Source organism: Gallus gallus, chromosome 3 (assembly GCF_016699485.2).
Source record: "Gallus gallus isolate bGalGal1 chromosome 3, bGalGal1.mat.broiler.GRCg7b, whole genome shotgun sequence".
In the NCBI taxonomy this organism is placed as follows: domain Eukaryota; kingdom Metazoa; phylum Chordata; class Aves; order Galliformes; family Phasianidae; genus Gallus; species Gallus gallus.
In genome coordinates, this window is record NC_052534.1 from 22,409,459 (window position 1) to 22,426,784 (window position 17,326).

Genomic DNA, 17,326 nt, shown 5'->3' on the forward strand with positions numbered 1-17,326 from the left:
GGAAGAACAATTCCTTGAAATATTTCTGGCAGTGAAGCACTTGCCTAAGGGTGGATCAATCCGCTCCACAGTAAAGCCAGAAAGGAAGCAGAGGAGCAGATCAGCGTGCAAGAGGTGTGATGGGTGGGTTACCAGCACATTTGCCCAGAAGTGCCTGCTTCAGACTTACCTTCAGCAATCTCCACCTCTCAGCTTGCTGGTGCTCCCATGTGGGTCAGACATCAACACTCCCCTCTCACAGGGCTCTCCTGGGGCCTGGGCACAGGGAGCAGCCCCCCCTGCACAGAGCCCTCAGAGCAACCTGAACCTCCAAACACGTCCTGCTGTAGGACCACTATTCTGGGGGCAGAAGGGGGAAAACAATAGGGATTGTTTTTTGGAGATTTGGAAGAACCTCCAACTCAACACTGACAGTACATAGTTTTAAATGATGGCATCCCCATGTATTTTCTAATTGATTTTTCTGAAAGGATGAGTTATACCTCAACTAAGCAGCAATTTCAAGACAACACTCTGTGATGTTCCAAACTTATTTGGAATCAGTTCTGTCTGCCGCCATGGTTTTCACTCTCAACAAGTTTGGCAAGATTTTTTTGAAATAAGATGAGAAAAAAGGTTGGATACGTTCCTTTCAGGCAATAGCCAACAATGTAAAATGCCTCCATATCCCTAAGTTTTTTCAGGTGGTGGTTTCAGAGCCATATTTAGCCAAGTGCTGACCCTTCCCTGCGTTCTCACTGCCCTCCCTGGGCTGGCACCAGCACTCCTCCGTGCTCAATCCAGTCACACAGGTAGACTGACCCCACGGAAAACTGCACTTTAAGATCTTGATAGGCTTATCCCGATCCTTCAGCGGCTCTTGCTGGTGGTGAGAATCCCAAAGAGACCACACAACCAAGGTATTCAGCATTATCTTTGGTATCTTCAAGCAGAAAAGAATTCTTTTGCATATAATACCACATGCTACAATTTCTTTAGAACGCTGTAGAGACACTGCTCCATAGTGTCTTTTAGCAGAAGCTGCACATCCGCCCTACAGATTAATTTCATTCTGTAGCAGGTCATTCAGTGCCTGGATTTATCAGTGACATGGAAGAAAACCAGAATTTTGGTAATGAAAATAAGGGACAAGAAGCATTTTGGCCCAAGAAGGGCCAAAATAAGGGTCTCAGCTAAGGCTACAAAACCAGTCTGTATCAAATGAGAAATTAAATGCAATTCCCACTTTCTTGCCACGTGCTTAGACCAACACACAGCAGCTCACCCTCATGCTGTTTTATTTAAAAAGGTGTGTTCAAGAGGCTGGAAAGAGCCTGATTGCTATTTCCCAACAAGTGTTGCTACTTTACAACATAAAACCAGTTTTGTCGATGGCAATAGTCTGTGTCTGCTAGCATGCCTTCTGTGTAGTTCAGTAGAGAAACCATGTGCTTGGAAATAAGGAAACATATAGAACTACCTCATCCCGATTGTCAGCACGGCTGTACACAGAGCAGATGGCAAAGGCTGAATGGTTATTGCTGTTCCCTAGCCTGTTGGCCTGGCACGTATGCTCCTAAGTGTTTTAGAGTCTCAGAAAGCTGCAACGAGCTGATGTGATGATTTGACCCTGGGGCTTAGATCTGGGTACATTTTCATGACCTCAACCTGTCTGACTGCTTTAGAGCTCTGTTGAACAGTTGATTTTTTTTCTTTTAATAAATACAAGTGGTCCCCATGCTCTGTATCTCCTGTTTTCCTAAGAATACCAGATGTTTTCTGGTAAGGCATTAATTAGCAAAGGCTTGTGACCAACATTTTAGTCTACTGGTACTTTAAGCCTCAGCCCAAGCAGGTGCAAATGCTGTGACATGATGGAAAATGTGTTCCTAGCTCCAATAATCAAACGGGATACAAACCTCATCTCCTTTGGCAGATTGGTGACTGTTCCCTTTCTTAACTATTATACTGCTGCAACAGAACTGATACAACAGGATATACTATCTCAAGTTTTAATTACTGATTATAGCATTTCATATTATTATTTATTGAGATGAATTGGCCCAGTGTTCTGGATTCCTGCTTACAATTAATGTTTAATCGTAAAGAGTGGCTACAGAGATTGAACCATCTTCATTACAGCTCTGGACTTCCTCAAACATGAATGAAAGATTGAGCTTCCTTATTTTGAACTAGCATAATTAAAGGCAGAATGTCTTTTTTTTTTCCTTTGCATAATGCAATAAAATAATATGAAATGCAATGGGGGGGGTTTATTATGCCTCTAAAATATACATATTAGTTCAACGTGATTTTACACCATTTGACAAGAGGATTTTCATTATTAATAAGATGAAATGTAAGGCTTCTAATTAAGTGGAAAACAAACCGCTGTAAACTACACTCAGAACACACAAACCTATTAGGTTTTGAATTTAATAATAAATCATTTATCTAAACCCCCAGTGATTTGTTGCATGATCGTACTTGATGATAATTTATTTCATTTGTACATTTTTAGGCTTCCTTGCTTCCTTTTATCCTTACTATTCCCAACAGCAAATCTGAGCTTTTTTTGTTTTTGTTTTTGTTTTTTTACGACCCCTATGCTAAAATGCAGCTACTCAAAATGATAAGCAGGTAACAAAACGCCTTACTATTGCTCTCATTGATTTTAGAAAAGTAGGGTAATTTACAAGTAAAACACGCATCTAATGTGAATTGAACACTAAATTAGAATTGCACTGCTGGACTCTAAAAACAACAACACCAGAGAGAAAATGCAGGTTACAGATTTCAGCAGGAAAATGAGAGACGGCCCTTACCCAGAGGAGCTTTGGGAAACAAGTAACTAGTGACTTCAAAGAGATTCTAAAATAATACCTGATGTGGAATTTGCTGTATGAAGACAACTATTCAGAGAGAGCCTTTGACAAGTGAAGGTACATCTGCATAGAAATGATGCAGTTCGGCTCTGAAACATGTGCTCCTGCACAACAAGCTATTTAGGAACCATGAGCATTAACCTAATTCTGTTCAGCTACCTGTGTGGAACACGAGTGACCGAAAGGTGCCACCCATCGAGCTCAAGTTGGATTCAGTACATAGTGTGTATTAACTCTTTCAGGCTGTGATTTTTGTATAGAACATCGCTGTTCAGAAATGAACAACTATTACCATATTGACTACATATTTCTTTCATTTCTTCCATGTTTTCACAGCTTCATAAATCCTCAGTTTTTAAAGAAATATCTGATAGCTCACATGAATCATGCTTTAGTAGGTCTTGTACCATTTTTTTCCCATATTGACGAGATTATCAAATACCTATAACATTGACTAAAGAATATAGACACACATTAAGTCCTCCTAAAGTTTAACTAGCAAATATGTACCAGTCGCCATATGGAATGGCAAGTATATTGCCCTTTGAAAATGCCAGCCTTAAAACTAGCAAGTGCCACATTATCCAGTTTGTAGAAGTCCTAGGATGTGCACAGATGACAGGGGTGGGTCCAGATGATTCACTGGGCTATGCTCCTTTCACGTGCAGAAATGGGAAGAAACAATAGAAACTCTTTACCCCAAGTCTTCCTAGTTTTAGGATAGGGATGTCTGCTAATACATAGAAATATCTATCTATCTATACGTATCCAGGAACACTGTAAAGCAGAATTGCCATAAGAGCCCAGAAAACTTTTTTCAAACAGATAACACAGAGTAGCGTAGAAGTAGTAGAAGTAGAATAGATCTCAGCTGGTTCACAATGACGTTATAACTGTTACTTATGGAAAGTGTTTCTTCATGTTTAACTTCCAGTATTTCAGCCTACTTTTTCTGCAGAACATGGAAGTACTTTAGTTGTGACTGTTCCACAGAAATACATGTGGGACAAAGAAGTACAAAGAGTCACACATAACCCCAGAAGAGAAATGTGTAAATCCAATTTCCAAAGTCAGTCAGAATTATCACCTGAGTGTGTCTTTATTTGCCAGTATACACATCATATTTGTCAGAACATTATCACACCAGTTAATCTAAAATTTTCCAAGTAGAAGATTCATGACACCAACAAAGACTGTGAGAAATGGATAGGAATTGTGGAAACTTAGGAAATTCGGAAACAGAGCCAAAATTTAAGTTTTTCTTCTAATGCAGACAGCAGTTCAAATACTTGACAAAGAGTTACTATCACCTAAAAAAATGAAGCCTATTATGTGTGTTTAAGATCTAATGAATTCCAAAGGAAAATGACAACGAGTTTTAAAAGTAATTTTTCCTTTTCTCAAATACTTTCCAGCAATTAAGTCGACATGCAAAAAGCTGATTCCAAGCACAGAAAATATTCTGAGTTAACCAAAGGATATCATTCCTGTCCCAAAACTGACAGAAATACATTTCACAGAGTAATCAATACAAATAGAGAGAGCAAACAAAATAGAAAATGGCAGCTGCAACGCTTCAGGTATGCAAAATGACTATTTTAATGTGACAGATCCACAGTCTGAAAGTATACTATCGTATGTTTTCAGAAACCAACACAGAATTAAAGTTACCTGTGCTGTACAGGTAAATACAATGACAAATGGCTGGTGACATTTTGCCTTTTGCCAAAATCAGAATAGTAATGGAATGCATACATTGAAAGACCAGCTTTGTTGTTTTTGTTTTTTTTTTTTAACAGAAAGAATGCTGACAACACTAATCTTGCACACTGGAAACCCTCAAGTTTAATATACACTAGCGCAAAATGATAAAAGTCCTTTTTTTGCTAGTTAATAATAAAGAAAACAAGAAGTATCTGACATCACACGACTGGAGATGCTGTAGATACAGTGTGACACATAATTATAAATCCTTCCGGGGATTCACTATTTGACACCCAATATGCAGATCCACACGCTCATTGCCAGAACTCCATTTTCACCTGCTGTGGACTGAGACGCCATGAAAGGAATGTCTTCATCTGGGTTATAATGACAGATTCAAACAAAGTCCTAAGAATTTAATAAGCTACGTAAACAGTTGAAAACAGTCATTCACCCTATGTTACCATCGAAATACATTTAGAAAAAAAAGAATTGTAATTACTGCTTATTCAACTTAAAAACCACAGAATAGGAAAGGAAGCTCAAGAATCCTGAAAGCAGAGAGAAAACACAGACTCCAAGATTCTGTACAGAAATGAAAGCACAACAACAAAATCAGCAAATTCAAGAAGGAAAATGAGCACTGATGTCTCATGTCTAAAAAGTTCAGCCGAAATGCTTTTTATAAAAGCATATAATTAGGAGCATGGTTGGTAACACGACTGCATAATACCCATTTTCTATGATCTTTGATTGACATATAAAAATAATTCTCCCATTTCTGTGCTAAACAGGACTTGCAAATATAACCTCTTCCCTTTAAAACTGTGCTTGGTGTCTTAAATGTTTAAGGCTATACATGCTCTGAATCTCAAGGAAATTCAAGTTGAAACATTAGTTGAAAACCATGTTATATTACATAAATTATCCAATGATGAGGATATCGGCTGGAAATGTACATATAATGCAGCATGAGTCTGTTTCCATACGACCAGTATATGCTACACAGTTACTGTACAACACCAGGACTTCAGACACAAAAGCTGAATCTGTTCTCAAAATTGCACACTTCAGATCTATGTATAAAATAGGTAAAGTAAGCTAATTTGACAGCACTGACTTATATTTTTGTGATGTGGCTTTGATTAAAAAAAAACACAAAAATAGAAATCAAGCACATTGCTACCAATACGATAATGCACAACCAGTCAGAAAAGAGGTATCTCAAATTCTCAGCTGTGAGTCACATTTACAGAAGCTCATTTTATATTTGTTCAAAAAGATCTATTAAGTCATTTCTGTCTTTAAATAACAGCTAGTCCAAACATTGTTTGTTCGAAGAATTAGAAACAGCCTTGGTTCTTTGGTTAACACCATGTGACTTACATCAGACACAGGAATCAGCTGGGAATGAACAGTCGTGTGAGGAGGTTTCTGGAAAGGCGGGATGAGGGAGGAAAGGGGAAAGCCTAAATCTCAAAGAAATGCATTGTGTCAAACTGTACCACTATTGGAAACCTCCTGTACTAGGGATAATCAGGTTAAGACATCTCTTGAGTTGCAGTAACATTGCTTACACGTGATACATCAGTTTCTCTACATATTGGTCTTATACAAAAGAAACAAGGCACCGAGTGCTTCGGTGGCGTACAGGCAGTATAAAAGTATGCAAGAAAATGCTACATACCGTTTATTTCATACACTTATTAAAAATGTGGTGAATGTGTGCTATCTCCGTGTAATAGAACGCTTCTCAAACCCAATTCCTTATAGCCCAATGAGAGAATGAATTAAAATGTGAAACACATTTTAATAACCTTGCTGATAACAGCACAGTTCAATATTTGTATTCACTATGATCAGTTATTAGCTTATAGTCACCAGAAAACACGTTCAAAATTACTGAAGATCAAGGGAACTATAATCTATAACTACGCTTTTGGGACAGAGCCAGCAGCCTTTACTCACGACAGATGTCCCGCTAAGAATGGAGAGGAGGCTCAGTTTTACCACCGTTACTCATGTTAATAGTACCTTTCTCTGAGTCACTCCAGAGAAATAGATGGAGTTGCTTATGGGGAAAGGTACTACACAACGTGAAAGAAGTGTGGTTAAACCAAAACCTGAGTGAAAGGCAGTAGGTTCAGGCCCTTAGTCATTATATTAGCACTTCAGATTGTGTAACAGTGATATAGCTTGCTCATAGAGCATTTAATTTCAGATTGTTAAATCATCTTATAGAAAAATAGGTAAGAAAGCTCTGTAAGAAAGTATATATGCTATATAAGGAGAAATTTCTCCTTAAAAAAAGCAAAGGAAGGGAAAAATTGAATAAAAGGTTTCACTAATTACACTTTGTCAGGAAAATCACATTAAAAACAGTTATCATCATAAACAAAACAGTACGGAGCGCTAATGAACCTTGTGGTTTACTGGAAAGGACAGCACATTAGCTGTGTAGTAGAAAAAGATCATTGCTCTATTTCCTTTTTTTTTCTTTTTCTTTTTTGTAAATATTCCCTAATACATTCAACTGCTTAGAAATTTTCTTAAAATGTCACAATAAGCCATTTGCAAAATTTCCTATCAAAACTTGTTCAGCGCCCTGCCCCTTGCTTGCATTATGGCCAAGAAATTACCTTACATCTTAAAGCTATGATAATGCTTCTGGTTAATCCTGAAAATTCAAAATCATGCTTTGAAAATGAATTAAAAGTTCTAAAGCAATCCACTTTAAACCCCAGGCATGCAGTGACTGCCCATAGGATTTTCAAAATGCAGCCAAGGAATTAACTTGATACAATGGGCAAGACTTCTGTTCTCAGATATAAGAGAAAGAGGATGACATCAATTACATCCCTGAACATCCATGAAGTATTCCTTCAGTAGTATGGTATTACTGCTTCTGATCTCCTGAGCATTATCCTCAGAGATGTGCAGCCTTTGGTGGACCGTACCAGCTCTATCAGCAGATGCTTCCAAGAAGCATATGATTGCCCATTTCCTGGGCAAAGCTGTTTCTTGGTCTTCATCCCTAAAGCAGCAATACGATACACTTTCCTAAATCTTGGCCTAATCTTCCCCACACAGATTTTATTCTATATTATACAAGCAAAACCCTGCACAGCAAAACCTGGTCCAGCGAGTATCAGACCAACTATTAGATCAGACACACCATGTCAAATATGCACTAAGCTGGCTAACATTAGAACAGTTGTGCCATATTCAGGTAGGCATAACACAAACAAATACATTAAGTGCTTAGGATTTCTGCATAGTCTGCAGAAAGGAAGAAACCCTGCTTGAACTTAAGGAGGGGCAGTGGTAAGTTCTTAAGGCTAAACTAATCCACATCACTGTAGGCCAGTTTGTACTCACCCTGCACATAAACACTTACCTTCTCCTCTTTTCTCTGTAAAAATACGCTAGGTTAAAAGCCCTGGGGATCCCATAAAGAGCAGCATGTGCAACTTTGCATGTATACACTCCTACAATGCACGACACTTTCTATGAGAAGGGCCCTCCAAGGACCACAAGGTTCCACGAGTGGAATTGGAGTCTACCACTGTGTGAAGCCATTTCTTATTTTAATGCTTTCACTCTCGGATGACGTCTCTTTATCAGGCATCATTTCACTGAAGCAAATGATCCAGTGACTTTCCCCTCAAAAATTACTACCAGAACAAAGTAGTCTGAAACCCAGCTGTGATAAACTACAAGATCTGGCTACTCATTAAGTAGACCAACAAAATAGAAAATTATTGACCGCTTGTTCTAACAATAAACTTTGCTGAATAATCCAGTGCAAGCAATCAAGATGTTTGGTGATTGCTTTAACATTTTTAAAGTTTTTAAGATATTCCATATCCATACGAAAAGAAGAAACAAAAATAAGAGATGTAAAGGATTAAATAATAAGTTTGTGATGGTACCTTGATATTTGTTTTTCTTACATCTATTCATCACTGGAATCTCATCTGCCTGTGCTGCAGGTGCCATGCTGTATCACTTCTCTAATCTACTGATCATATCACGTGTAACACTTTCAGGGTCAGGTCTTCTTTCCTGATGACGCCCATAGGTTCCTCTCATTGATATTAATGGCAGGTATGCATGCACATCTGTGAGAGAATTAAATGAATGTTGAATTGCTACTGAGAATTCAGCTTAAGGATGAAGTCAACCTGCCTTGCAACTGACAAGCTGTAATATTAAAGCCTGCTTTAGACAAGATAGCTTTTTTTTTTTTCCCCATACAGAAAAGTGTGATGAATAAGGGCTCAGTACAACTCCTGGTTAAATGAAAAAGCACTGTGCTGTTAGTTTCAAAGCTGGAACAGCTCAGGCCAAGAGGCTTCCCATCAAACATCATTGTGTTATTTTACCACAGACTTTTTGTTAGAATTCATCCATGTTAAGAGCAATCTCTATTCAATTCCTACATTAAAAAGTCTCCATGAAAAAAGAGGTTTTGTCTTGTCTTCTGCTTCATCGTATTAGAATTGATGATTTACATTTCAGAAAACTTAGAGAGTTGGACAGGTCACAGGATTTTGCACCATTACATTATGGTAAGAGTGCAGGGTGCCCTTGACTTCTAAGCTCCACTGACTACCACAGACAGCTTATCAAGCAGGAGCAAATCATTAGGGAGTAAAGAGAATAAATCAGTAACACAAACAAATTTTATACAACAAAAACATTGCTTCAAAACTCTGAAAAAGCACTGCATTTGCCAGCAGAACAGTTGCAAGAATTTACAGGTGAAAATATTTCCTACAGCAAATAAAAAAAAACAGTTTTCAGCTTCAGTATTCTCTCCATTGATAAATAACCTTCAGCTCCAGTAAAAGCAAATACATTAACCCCAAAGGCTCACCTTATTTTGTAATCTAATTATTAATTAGATTACAGGATTGTAAATGTAACTGGATTGAAAAATTACATCATGTTTCTCCAATAGCAGAACTTACACCTTGCTGTCCCTTTGCTGTCTCAATGTCTGGTTACAGCATGGCTGCCCCTGAAGCCCTGAGCATGAGGCAGCACCACAGGTACCAACCTTTGAATCTCATCAGCATTACCCCCTGAGTAGGGAGTGAAAGCATGGCTCTGCTTACTCCATGTCTCCAAATATGTGGGAGACAGCAATATCCTACAGGGACTGCAAGTCCTCTCTCATCCTTTTGAACAGTGATTTCACACTTCTGTACAGATTGCAATCTTGCCCATTTGTGAACGGATTGTGAACGGAACTAAGCCATCTTCTCCTGTATTTATTACCTTTAAGAAGAGTTTACCTTTGAGATGATCTACATGGAATGTTCTAAACATTAAAATAATTAGATTACATGCAACAAGGATGGAATATCTTCAAGAATAGAGCCTGTAAGAAGTTCACTATTCTGCAGTTAAACCTTTGCTGGCAGGAAAGAGATTCCATTCAAGAGTTTTCATCTCTGTGTACCATGTTGACAAACAGAAAAACAATTAAATAGTTTGGTAGACTCTTCCAAGTACCAGCTGTACTTTTGAATAAAGATAAGCAACAAAAAGCTATGAAAAACACAGACAAATCTGAGAAAAACACAAATGCCCATTTCTAATTTGCTCTGAACACTTTGTTCTTTAGAAATTCTCTTCCATGCTTGAGATTTATCTGAGTGCACAAAAACACAGCATATGTATAAACCCCTATGCAGGGTCTTACATATCCAAGGCAGATTTCAAATGGGAAAGTATTGGTTCACTTAAAAACAACCAGAAGAACAAAATGATGAACAAAGCACAAGAATGGCATCTCTGAAGAAAGAACGTGACAGCTACTGATACTGTAACTTATTCACAAAAATGCCAGGGTGAATCCAACTATTGCTGTGACTGGTTTTACATGGAAAAAAAAAAATCAATATTCTACCACCTGAAAATATTCATTTCCATTCTTTACAGTTTCCAGCCGTTACTGAATAAATCCAAATTAGCCAAACTTTCCTCAGTGAAGCACAAACTGGAAACAGATACCGTGGGAAGAGTCACATAATCTGGAAAGAGATTCCTTTTCCCAAAATGTGTCCAACAGATTATTATAAAGCTCTGCTCTGTCTAAATTAAGGTTTCAGTGTCTTAGAAATCTGATTGATTACATGTAAAACTGAAACAATGCAACCTACAAACAGGAACCCAAGTCATGACATGGCTAGTTTAGTTTGGATTCTGTAAGAGGTCATATGCTGAACCTTCCAAACTGGCTCCTTCATTTGTTCAGTGGCAACATTAAATATATCCTCCATTAGAATTAACTTCTTCCCTTTCTGCTGTTAAATACTGTACATTATTTTACAAAGCAAAACCTGTTCAAAGACACAATCATTAAGAGGTACATTTCCGCTTCAGGAAAAAGCATCCAAATATCCACAAACAAAATAAGTGAAAATGGTTCCATGTCCATTGAAAAATTGCTTTTGATCAGCTTTTAAGTCAGAATTTCTATTGTAGGAAAGATAAAAGGATTGGGAAAAATCTGAGCAATTTCCTTTTGCATATAAAATTATTATTATTTTTTTTTTTAATTAAATGCTACACTCAACACTGCACTTCACAAACTGAGGAACAAGGACTACAAGAAACAAACTGTATTGTAGCACTGCAAGGTCTTTCCAAGTTAAAGAGTTTTTGGATTATTTCTATGTAGTAAATAAAGCTTCCATAAATGAAGCAGCAGTGCAATAAGATTAAAAAAAGGCCTGCTAATTTTTATATCTTTAAAACCAGAAAACCTGGCACTGCAAATCAATCCATCAGAAGGCACCAAATAAACTAAGTGGAATTACAATATCCTTAGAAAGGCCCTAGTGAAATTGTGAACTAGTGTGAGAATTTGAGAACTACATGAAATACCTTACACTATAGTCGCTGTCTCCAGTCTCACCATACTCAGCTGTATATCCTAAAGCCAGGATTGTTCAAAGGTATTATGAAGAAATTCAACTTAAAAAAAATTGTCCTCATCAGAATGCTCTAGGTTGCCACTAATTCTCTCAACAAAATCCTAAACTTCACTCTTCTCCCTACCAAGTGCTAAAACAGTCCGTAAGGTTTCATACTAGTAAGACTTCAACATCATTTGTAAGAAAAACAAATATGCTTGCTTTCCATGCAGCAACAATTAAAAACAAATGAAACATCACTACAGGCAACTAGAATATTTGAATTGGGTAGCTTTTAAAAACAATAATTACTCAATAATTGACAATTTCACTAATCTGAATTGGGTTCAGCAGTCAGACAATTAGTGTGATTCCCACTAAAATGTCTGGGACACACTGTAGTCTCGGAAGCACAGTTATTTCCCTTATTTCAGTGGAAGCCAGAAATGTATATCTGATAGAGAACTTCCTTGTGATACTGTGGCTTCTCAACTGTGTTGATAGAAAGCTGTGCCTCCCAGCCTGAACATAAACAAAGAAAACTTCTATTTTGGGCATGAAAATTCATTCAATTGCTGGCAAATCACTAAAAAGAAAAACAAAAAACCAAAAACTCACTAATGCTGTCTTCTTTAAGAAGAAAGGTAAAAACTTCTGGTCTGCTCTGTACTTCCAACAAACAGCATTGAGTAGTCCCTAAAACAGCTCAGAAGAGTTTCAAATGGATGTCTGTTTTAATCGAAGTCATAATATTTCTCATTTGTTCTGTGCTATTCAGCTGATGTCACTACCTTCAGTCTTTCAAACCTAGCTTTTAACTGCTGACATTTTAAAGAAACCCATACTGATTTGTTTAACACAAAAATATTTTAGTAAAATCGTGCCCTATGAGCTTCCTACATTGGAATACATGAACACGGGAGGTGCTTTCAACAGAAAGTTACATAGTTTTTACAGTACAACCTGTCTAAGGAGATTTGGAAGGGACCAAACTACTGATCTGGTCTCTTTGGATTAGGCAGAAGTACAGGCAAAGGGGAAAAACCCAATTTATGCCAAATATAGAGCTTGTTCCTGTCACATATTGAAGAAACATTTATGTTGAAGTTCACCTGATGCCCAAATGCTAGTATTTTTCAAACCAACTGCATATCAAAAATGAAAACTTAATTGTACTAAGCTCCTGGAAAGAAACTCAGTGTAAAACAACACCATATTCATATACACCTTATTACTAAATGCTCTTCTCCCCTGGTGTGGGTTGTTTTTTTTCCCTGTTTGTTTGGTATTGGTGTTTGTTTTTTGCTTTACAGATCATCAACTTTTTCTCATAGTGCAAATTATTGACCCTTAGTCTGAATGCAGGCAGGTCAGAAGCTACAGTATTAGAGCATTACAAAAAGTACACAGTAAGGAGCTTACACCAATTTGGAAAACTTCACATAAAATATTACTGAATTGAAAAACACAAAACAATCCAAACAAATACAGCATCAGGTGGATGGGGAGGGACTGCTAACATATTTGCATACAGCAAGGCTCCTCTGACACCAAGGAAGTGTTCGATACTAAGTGAAGATTATACATTAAATCCCACCATTCTGCAGGTTGTGCACTCTTTAAGATGGAATGTTGATCTCAATCTTCATTTCTCACTTCTGCAACAGATCTGCAGACTGTGACTTGAAATGACCATCATCTCAAAAGACAAAATTCCCTTAAAATCACAACTGCACTTTGAACTGTTCATTACGATTCTAGTAAAGTATGCCATCTACATACTTGCTGTCCTTTAGATTCTTTCATTTCAGTCCAGTGATTGAGTTCATCTTCTCCTGAGCTGTTGAGACCTAAGGATATCCACCCTATCATCTCTTTTCGTTTCATGCTGCGCTTATTATATACAGACAATATGAGCGTTACATCCGAAAGCTGAAACAGCGCCACTTGGAAAACAAAGGTTTCTTTATATACTGGATTTGGCTGTCCTCGTCGGATGGAAGTTTTGCATTTGGACATCTCTTGCCCCATGGAGTTCAGGAGTGTTAACTTAACATATGTATCTACAAAATAAATCATAATTTGGAACATCAGATACCTTAGAACAAGTGTTTGATGATGAGATATTTACAAGATTCAAGGATATGGTGTATACCAGCTGACGGAACACAGCTTAGACTAGACACATGGAAAAGATGGCACGTAAGCAAAATATTACAAACACAGTAACAAATTAACTGGCTTCAGTACTACATAAATGGCTTAAATTAAAGGTATACCTCATAATCCTTCTTCCCATCCAGCCCCCATTTGTTCCAAGCAAACTTAAGTTGCATTAACACTTAGCAAGCTCAAACTAGCCACAACACTGTAAAGCATACCACTGAATTTTCAGAAAATAAGAATGAACAAAAATTGAATCAAGATAAGTAGTGAAGAGAAATAAAAATAAAAATAAAAAAAATCACATGTTGATATACAGTGACGATATCACAACAGCCAAAATTAAGTGCTTAAGAGTAATCTCTGCATGGATGTGGTTCTCACCTTGGGCTTTTTGAGTTTATTCATTTTTAATGCTAAAACTTTGTAAAGTGCATTCAAAGGTGGAATTTTGCACAATACAAGCTTTCAATTCCTAGATTCATGAAAGAATACACTTTTGTTTTTTAACAGAATTCAATATGCTAGCATAAAACACAGCTTGTTTAGTGATCTTAGGAAGTAGATATAGGAATCCGATGCAAGTAAATGTGGCTCGCACATACTGAATGCCAGTATATGGGTATAAATGCTTCTTTTTAAAGCTCAGTTTTCACATGACTAGAAGCACTAAGTCATGCTCCTGCAGAACGATATGTATTCATGAAGATATAACTGATTTTAAGAAGCATAGAACTGTGTTAAGTAATCTGATTTTTCTTTTTTATTCTTTGTAAGTGTATTGTTACTGAAAAATGTTAAAAGATTCAAGTTTCTCTAAAAAGAAATGCATTGCACACTTTCACTTTGCAGGTACATTGAAATTCCACCATCCATAATCAGAGATAGAAGCAACTTGTGAATGAAAGAGTGCAAGAAATAATAAGCATACACATTTATAAACCAGTATGGTAGGCAGCTGTGGATAGCTTTACTGCTGGCAAGTTTTCTTTGCATGAAAAAGACAACATCCAATTAGTTTCTACAGGAACTCACCTCGGATTATATAAACCTGTCCACCTATCAAGTGTTTTAGACAACAGAACAGTCCATCTGACAACAGGGGGTGGAAAGCAGTAAAAGAAATAATGACCAGATGTCAATAGCTGGGTGAGAAAGGATCTAAGGTTAAAGTTTAAGAGGAAACACTACTCACAGGACTGGAAGAACACAAACTTAGCAGTGTAGATCAGAAAAAGGATTGAACAAAAGGATTGTTGGGTAAAATTTCATGAAATGATACTTTTGTGCAGTTTTTGTGTAATCTTGAAAAAAATTACACTGCTTGTATAACGGATTGTCTTAGCAGTTACAGCTACAGGGTTCTAAAGCACACAGAACACAAAGAATCATGAAAGAGGTTAGGTTATAGAAGACTGGATAAAGAACACTATTCATTTTATCAACCCTTATGCTTTTTCATGCAAACTCCAGCATATTAGAGAAACTGCACACAGTGGTTACACTTCTTACATGAAAAGCAAAAAGCAAAATATCACTGTACTAAAAAAATAAGATTCTACTGCCCTTAGAAGTTACAGTTATGGCTACATGATTGTAATACTTCATTTCTTGAGTGGTGATGAAACTGGGCATAAGAATGACTGTAGTCTAAGCTTCAGAAAAAGCTGAGGGAGGCTTAAATCTGAATTTCATATATAGATCTCTATACAAAATGTACAGATCTTACTTATTAAAACTCATGTCTATGGATCTTGTGTGTGTATACACGTGCATTTAATGTGCAAAAGCTCATACCTTGTTTCAAAAAAATTTAAGATATACTAGGAAACATTCTTTTCTCAGACAAAATATACACTGTCACAAGAGAAATGAAGACACATTCTAACATGCTTGGACTGCTTACAGGATTTGGCCTATTTGCCTGTACTTAGTTGGTAAATGAAACACTAAATAAGATAAGAAATATGCCACAGAGGAATATAGACTACCGAGAAGCAGAAATGTAGGACTCAATCCTACTTGCTGCAGAAGCATTTCACAAAAAATAAGTTAATGAACCCTAGAATATCAAAAGGATTGAGGAAAAGAATAATGGCTACCCTTACCACTGCAGTTTCTCATGACCTAAACAAAGCATTGACCTGTGCAAGTGCTTTGCAGCACTCCTAAAGATTTCAGACCACTGATGGTTCACGGAAAAAAAAAAGATGTCAGAGCATTTCATCATCAACCCTATGTGCCTTCTGTGGAAATTATTAGAGAGGCTGGTTTATAGCCACAATGCACTTGGCAGGGAGTCAGGGAGTGACAAACATGCACCTGGCTCCAGGAATTTCCAAGGAGTTTTCACTTGATGGGGATACACAAAACAATCCACAGGAGAAATTTGAATTGCACAATATTCTGCACTGTCTTACCAGACCTAAGGGTGTACTAGCTTCCAGCTGTCTAGAAATAAAACTCCAAACCCACATTTGTGTAAGCAAGGAGACTTATTCTGAATATCAAAACTTCCTCCTACCTTTCAGAGGGGATGACAAAAGGTAACATGCAAGAGTAGTTATTTGGAAACTTTTGTCAAGAAATCTTTCCTCTTAAAAGGGTAAAACAGAACATGCTATTATAGGGCTGTGTTTCATGTTCTATGCAATCTGAAACCAAAAATTTTGATCCCGGTTGTGTACATAACTGTTAACAAGAGCACACTTTGTGACTTAACTTACCAGGGAATTAGCCTATTTATCTGTCTTAAAACAAGTACAGACTCTCCACCCCCAATTAATCTGCTTATTCCAAATGGAAAACTCAACTCTCCCTAGAGATTCCATTGTCCTTGGCTCTTCTTGGCTTTTCTCATCTATTTCTATGTTTTGTCTCCAAATAGGTGATTCTGGGGGAGCTACCTAGTTATGAAAAAAGTATTTGAGATTCATCTTTGGCCTTCCTTCTCTGGCAACGTTAATGAAGGCCGGCTAAGTCAACATGGAAAATATACAGAGAGCAAAACAGAATACAGCTGAGCCAAATGCAATTAATGAAATAAATAAAACATGGGTCAAGAAAGAAAGACGACAGCATCAGTCTCAGCTTGTTTGGCTTACTTCCTAAACTTTGAAGGCAAAGTGAGATGTGACTTACAAAACGTTGGCAGCCTACTGGATAATCTAATAGTGTCATACAAATCTGAAGATTAGGAAACAGAAATACAGGCTAAAACCTGAGCCTCAAGACCAAACCAAGAGGAACAGGTTGGTAAGTCTGGCTACAACTAAGGTACATCAGACTCGACATCTAAAGAACAATTTTATAAGTTTGTTACTGAACTTTCTCAAGCTTTATCAAAGAATTAGAGACAGTAAAAATATTCTGCGTGTGACATTCCATCTGGCTCAATTTAAAGTATAGGAAGATATTTCAGACAGATATTTCACAGATATTTCAGACAAACATGCTTCTGAACAAATGCTGATTATAAATCTTCCTTCTGCACAGTATATATGCCAAAGGTCTCAATTTGCTTCTACATTGTCTTCACTGACATTCCTAAATCAAATACATTTCTACCACATATAAGCAGGCACATAAGCACTCAAAGGCTGCAGTATCAAACCCTCTAGGAACATGACTAACTATTCATAGTGTTTATATTAATATCAGCTGGCATGT

At 37.2% G+C, this 17,326-nt stretch overlaps 1 protein-coding gene across 2 annotated transcripts in view; it reads right to left on the reverse strand.

The window, feature by feature from the left end:
* Positions 1-3,944: 3,944 nt before the first annotated feature.
* Positions 3,945-17,326, reverse strand: part of SYT14 (synaptotagmin 14) — an 85,006-nt gene continuing 71,624 nt past the window's right edge. Inside the window, exons 8-9 of one of the 2 annotated variants that reach the window (XM_015283858.4) lie at positions 14,693-14,749; positions 3,945-13,557 (exon numbers count right to left, since the gene is read on the reverse strand). In XM_015283858.4, the coding sequence (XP_015139344.1) occupies positions 13,244-13,557; positions 14,693-14,749 (371 nt within the window). In that variant the 3' untranslated portion in view covers positions 3,945-13,243. The remainder of the gene's footprint in view (positions 13,558-14,692; positions 14,750-17,326) is intronic. The other variant, NM_001397427.1, reaches the window with a different exon arrangement.